Source organism: Sceloporus undulatus, chromosome 2 (assembly GCF_019175285.1).
Source record: "Sceloporus undulatus isolate JIND9_A2432 ecotype Alabama chromosome 2, SceUnd_v1.1, whole genome shotgun sequence".
Lineage (NCBI taxonomy): Eukaryota > Metazoa > Chordata > Lepidosauria > Squamata > Phrynosomatidae > Sceloporus > Sceloporus undulatus.
This window is the reverse complement of record NC_056523.1, coordinates 171,804,989-171,810,995: the sequence shown is the minus strand read 5'-3', so window position 1 is coordinate 171,810,995 and position 6,007 is coordinate 171,804,989. Positions and strand designations below refer to the sequence as shown.

The 6,007-nt window shown below is 42.3% G+C and overlaps 1 protein-coding gene across 2 annotated transcripts; it reads left to right on the top strand.

Moving 5' to 3' along the window:
- Positions 1 to 798: 798 nt before the first annotated feature.
- Positions 799 to 2,528, top strand: BCDIN3D (BCDIN3 domain containing RNA methyltransferase). Of its 2 annotated transcripts, none has more exons than XM_042447826.1 (2): positions 799 to 946; positions 1,462 to 2,528. In XM_042447826.1, the coding sequence occupies exons 1-2, from the start codon at positions 821 to 823 to the stop codon at positions 2,050 to 2,052; spliced, it is 717 nt and encodes a 238-aa protein (XP_042303760.1). In that variant the 5' UTR covers positions 799 to 820; the 3' UTR covers positions 2,053 to 2,528. The 2 variants fall into 2 exon arrangements, with proteins under 2 accessions (XP_042303760.1, XP_042303759.1); XM_042447825.1 differs by having other exon boundaries at positions 799 to 1,045.
- The last annotated feature ends 3,479 nt before the right edge of the window (positions 2,529 to 6,007 follow it).

Here is a 6,007-nt window from a genome sequence, read left to right as displayed (position 1 = left end):
AAATTATATTATTAAGTAAAATAAATTATATTAAATATAAATAAAATACAAGAATAAGTTTTTTTTACAAAATAAAATAAATTTAAAAATGAAATAAAAATGAAACAATTTTTAAAATTGAAGTAGTATTAAAATAATGTAAATTAAATTAATATAAAAATTAAAAAGTCAAATTTAATACAATTAAAAAAGCTAAATAATAATAATAATAAATATTAAAAAATAAAAAAATAATATTACTAAATATTGGGAAAAATAATTAATTTTAGTTGGTAAATCTGGATTAATAGATAAACTCTAAGAAATATGATTTTGAATTATAACGAAATAGTAGAGTAGAAGGAAATGAGAATAATTATTTCTGTTGAATAGAAATAAACAGCAAGTACTGTAGTATAATTAGAGAACTGGTAATGTTGTCTTTGTCGTTTTTAGTGATTTAGGTATTATGTAATGTCACGTTTTATGTTCTATGTTTGCCATTATGTTGATGTTATTTTTAGTCAATAATTTAAAAAATAAAAAATATAATAGCAAAACAAAATATAAATTAAATTAAATTTAAAATGTAAAATGAAATAAAAATATAATACAATGATGCAATAAAATAGAAAGAAAATGAAAGAAAAGAAATATATATATTAATGGCAAACTCTTTCTGAACAAAGCTTGCCATGAAAACCCTGCGATAGGAATAGGACCAACAACAACAAGAGCAACCCTTTTATCCCTCCGCCCCTTCCGGAACTTTTCTACCCGGAACCTTCGCTCTTGCGGGATTGGTTTCCTGGCCGGAGGGGCGTTCTGTGGCGCTCCCAAGATGGCGGCGCCCACGAGCGAGAGCGGGGAAGGGCCGCCGGAGGGGGCCTCCGAACGTTCGCTAGCGGCTGGCGGGGCGGCGCCGTACGGAAACTTCCCGGACTACTCTCGCTTCCACCCGCCGGAAGTGAGGGTCCGCCTCCTGCCCGCTGCCCTTCTGAGCCAGTTGTTTCCGGAACCGCAGGGGGGACCCCTTTTGGGGCTGGACGTGGGATGCAATTCGGGGGTGAGAGAGAAGGAGAATGCGGATGCAGCAGCAGCAGCAGCAGATGCTCTGCAGTGGTCCTCAGACTGTGCCCTTTTGGACTTCAACTCCCAGAAGCCTCAGCCATGTTGGCCAATGGTCTGGGATTCTGGGAGATGGAGTCCAAAATCTCTTAAAGGGGCAAGGGCACAGTTTGGGGAGCACTGGACTGTTGAAAAATTGAAACCCATCTCTGGTGCCACAACATACTACCATTCCTAGAACTGACTCAATGGACTCCTTGGTCTCCCTGCTGATTTCTGGTTTAAATTCTGGTTTTAAGATAACCCATTTTGTTAGGACCTCCAAGGGCCAGGCAAAGGTTGCCCCAGGTGCTGGTAAGTGTGTGAGACCAGAAGGTGCAGACTAAAAGGCCATTTCTTTTCTTCTCTTCTCAGGAACTCAGCACTGCTCTCTATAGGCACCTTCTTGGGTATGGGGAGAGCGAAACTAGCCATGGGCATTCGGTGCCTGGAAGGGATTTGTGCCTCCTCTGCTGCGACATTGATCCTGGGTTGATTGAAAGAGCCAAGCAACACAGTCCCTTTCCGGGTGCCATCTCCTATGCCACCCTCGATATCATGGACATCAATGCAAGGGAGATGCTTCTGAGTTCCTATCTGAGCAGGTTTGGCCGCTCTGCCTTTGATATTTGCTTCTGTATGTCTGTGACAATGTGGATCCACCTGAACCATGGGGACAGTGGGTTGGTGAAGTTCTTGTCCTGCCTTGCCTCGAAATGTACATACTTGCTCATCGAACCTCAGCCGTGGAAGTGTTACCGTGCAGCTGCCCGGCGCCTGCGGAAACTGGGCAGGAATGATTTTGACCATTTCCGATTGCTCACCATCAGTGGGAACATGGCAGAGAAAATAACTCAGATCTTGGCTAAAGACTGTGCCATGGAACTTATGTGTTGTTTTGGAAGCACCAGCTGGGACAGGAGCATCCTGCTGTTTAAATCAACATTGCCTGAGCATCTGCTGTGATCAGCCCAAGAGAGAAAATGGGGAGAGTGATTGACAGAGCTGCCTGCTCTCACACTTGCACTGCAGAAGTGCAGAAACTGCAAGCGAGCAGAGGATTCAGTAGAAAATAATGCATTGTTACTGTTTATTTTACAAAAAACTTTTAAAACAATTAAGTCAGTTAAAAAAAGGACCTGAATATCTCTTGACAATCATGATACAGCTGCCTGAAGATGGTGGTGATTTATATTTATACCTCATTTTCCCCCCAGGATTGGGAATCAAGATTGCTTGAAGAATGCTGAACAGAGATTTCTGTTTGTTGAGAGCAAAGTTTGGGGCTCTGCTAATGTTTTTACTCTCCTTGTGATGAGAAGGAAGAGAAAAATGTGTACTAGATATTCTTAGCTCACATAATTGAGATAGATTCCTTGATTCAACAGAACATTGATTTCTATTTGTTTGTTAAATAAAAATAAACGTCATTGTCTATAGTATTCCCTTTCCCCCTTCTCCTACATAAGGTTGCTAAGTATAAGTAGTTGTTGTTACATGCCTTTAGGTCATTTCTGACTTGCGGCAGCCATAAGATAAACCTATCATAAGTAAGGGTGGGGAAAATGCAGTCCTCTAGAAGTTGTTGACTGCATTTGCCGTCACCCCTGGCCAGCAAAATCAGTGGTAAGAGAGAAGGGGATCTGCAGTCCAAAAACACCCGGAGGTCCATACGTTCCCCATGCTTTACATATGCTTAGTTCCATGTAGAGATTGCAACCATTTCCTGCTGCCTAAGGAAACATTTAAGACAGGGCTGGACAGAATGCTATCCCTATCAGCTTGAGTTTTCAATTGGTATGTCTCAGCTTTTCATGGCCATCTTTACTACACAGTAAAATAAAAGTGAGAATTCAGCTTTTGCTACCACTGCAATGTTTTTGATGATAGAAGAAAGGAGACCTTTGCAGACAGCCACAAAATGGACATGAGGGACCCATAACTCAAAAGGTATGTATTGTCCACCTCTGTCCTAAATATAGCAGGGCTTTAATTTAATCTGGGGAGGGGGGAGGCTGGACTGCCCTAACATTTGAGGCCCCTTTTTGCTGAATGTTTGTCTTTCCTTGCAGAAGAGAAAAGAAAAGAAAGTTTCTGGTCTTGTTACTTGGGAAAATAGAATTAAATGAGATGAAAATATCAGCAGTGCTGTGTCCAGTTTTCCATTATGTTGTCTGGAATCCTGTTCACTCACTGCATTTAGCCTAATGTGTTGGCAGGGCAACAGGATGAAACAGATTGCATGTGAAACAGCTGTGAAAGCTGTACTTAACCAATCTAGATACCCTTAACCACCCAAAACTTCACTGATTCATCACGCTCCACTATATAACCTTGTTACAAAATGTTCCATTTTAGGGCTGTGAGGTAGAAAAGTGCTTTAACCACCACATGTTGAATACCAAATTATCTATGTGTGTAGCTTCACAAAGTGCCCATTTTTCTGACTGTATAATGGAGATTTCTGGTGACATTTCCATCCATCCTGATGAAGATTCCAATCTTGTTAACTTCAACCAGAGGTGGCTGCCCTGATGTCATGGGACTGAAGTTCCTGTTAACCTTAGCCATCATAACTCATGGTGAGGAAGTTGGAATTCACAAAGATTGGTAGGGCCACAAGTTTCCCACCCTTCGCTGACCACTTGAACTGACTTGAGAGCAGGGCATACTTTTCTGTTTTAATTTGCATTGGGCTAAAGTGGCACAGTGGTTTGAGTGTTGGATTGCAATTCTGGAGACTGGGATTGATTTTCCACTCAGCAATGAAACCCACTGGGTCACCTTGGGCAAGTCACATGCTCTCAGGGGAATGGCAAACTTCCTCTGAACAAGTCTTGCCAGGAAACCTCCATGATAGGTTCTCCTTAGGGTTGCCATAAGTTGGAAATGATTTGAAGGCACACAACAGCAACAGTAAAAAATTACTGCCTGCACCCTGTGCCAAAGATCTTATCAAGAAAGCTGCAACAATCCATTTCTCCACTGGGAGTCTGTTTTAAGATGGATTGTTCCCTGAACAGCTGCTATTGCTACTTTCTGCCTATGTGGAATGTTTCCCCCATTTGATTGGTCTACCCAGGTATCTGAGTACTTCTGGCCATTGCTGATAGTTCTTCTCAGCCTGCTTTTAGCACAGAAGCAGTTCATATATTTGTAATTGGCTGACCAGCCAAACCCAAAGGGTGCTCAACAATAGCTCTTTTTCAGCCTGGAGAGAAGTGACCAGTGGGGTCCCACAGGGCTCTGTCCTGGGCCCAGCGTTATTCAACATCTTTAGCAATGACCTGGATGACAGAATTGGGAGCATACTTATCAAGTTTGCAGATGACACCAAATTAGGAGGAATAGCTAATACTCCAAAGGACAGGATCAACATTCAAAATGATCTGAATAGAATAGAAAGCTGGGCCAAAGCTAACAAAATGAAATTCAACACAGAGAAATGTAAGGTACTGCACTTAGGGCAGAAAAATGAAAGGCACAGATATAGGATGGGGGACACCTGGCTGAATGAAACTACATGTGAAAGGGATCTGGGAGTCCAAGTAGACCACAAGTTGAACATGAGTCAACAGTGCGATGCGGCAGCTAAAAAGGCCAATGCAATTTTAGGCTGTATCAATAAAAGTATAGTGTCTAGATCAAGAGAAGTAATAGTGCCACTGTATTCTGCTCTGGTCAGGCCGCACCTGGAATATTGTGTCCAGTTCTGGACACCACAATTCAAAAAGGACATTGAGAAATGAGCATGTCCAGAGGAGGGCGACTAAAATGGTGAAGGGTCTGGAATCCATGCCCTATGAGGAATGACTCAGGGAGCTGGGAATGTTTAGCCTGGAGAAGAGAAGGTTAAGAGGTGATATGATAGCCCTGTTTAAATATTTGAAAGGATGTCATATTGAGGAGGGAGCAAGTTTGTTTTCTGCTGCTCCAGAGAACAGGACTCGGAACAATGGATGCAAGCTGCAGGAAAAGAGATTCCACCTCAACATTAGGAAGAACTTCCTGACAGTAAGGGCTGTTCGACAGTGGAACAAACTCTCCCGGAGTGTAGTGGAGTCTGCTTCCTTGGAGGTCCTTAAGCAGAGGCTAGATGGCCATCTATTAAGGATGCTTTGGTTGGATTTCCTGCATGGCAGGGGGTTGGACTGGATGGCCCGTGCGGTCTCTTCCAACTCTATGATTCTTTGATTCTATATATGGTATTAATCTAGATGTATGGGTCTCATGGACACTTGTGGAAAATGTTGCTATGGAAGAAAGCAGCTCCCAAACTCTCAATCTTTCTTATGAAAGAAAGAGTAGATGCTAGTTCTTTCCTGTCTGTGCTGAACAGATCATTCCTTACCAACCACACACAGTGCCCCTGAAACATGTCTAGAGGAACATGCCCAACTTTTCCTAACAATGATACTCCTAGAATTGGCCTACATACATTCTGCAGCATTGCGCTTTCCGTAGGTCTCAGTACACTTAGGGAGAACCTTTAAAACAGGGTTGAGATGATGAAATGGCCTCATGTCTTGCCACTGGGCATTCTGCTAGGCTGATGGGACTGGAGTCCACAGTGGCTTGAAAGCTCCCCAAGGTAGGACATCTCTCAGTGGTCAATCCCTTATGGGTACCTGCAATCACAGTCCTAGACCAAAGCAGGTTATCTTAAGCCTAAGTAACCTACATGCGACAACAACCATTTTGTTATTTGGAGTGAATGGTTTTTTTCCCCCAAGTAGTCAAAGTATGGTATAAATTAACCAATGACATGCTGAAGCCACTCATAACAGCAGTGGCCAGCAATCAAAGGTGAGAGAATTGCAGCCTTTAAGCCAGGATGTGTATCTGTTTATATAGAAGTAAATGCTTCTAAATGTTTATACAGAAGTGAGTGAGAGTTGTTCCTGCTTTCTAAATTTTTGGT

Coding starts and splice junctions, on each gene's coding strand:
- BCDIN3D (XM_042447825.1), top strand. CDS start 821: ATGGCGGCGCCCACGAGCGAGAGCGGGGAAGGGCCGCCGGAGGGGGCC. Junction 1,046..1,461: donor ACGTGGGATGCAATTCGGGG/GTGAGAGAGAAG, acceptor TTCTCTTCTCAG/GAACTCAGCACTGCTCTCTA.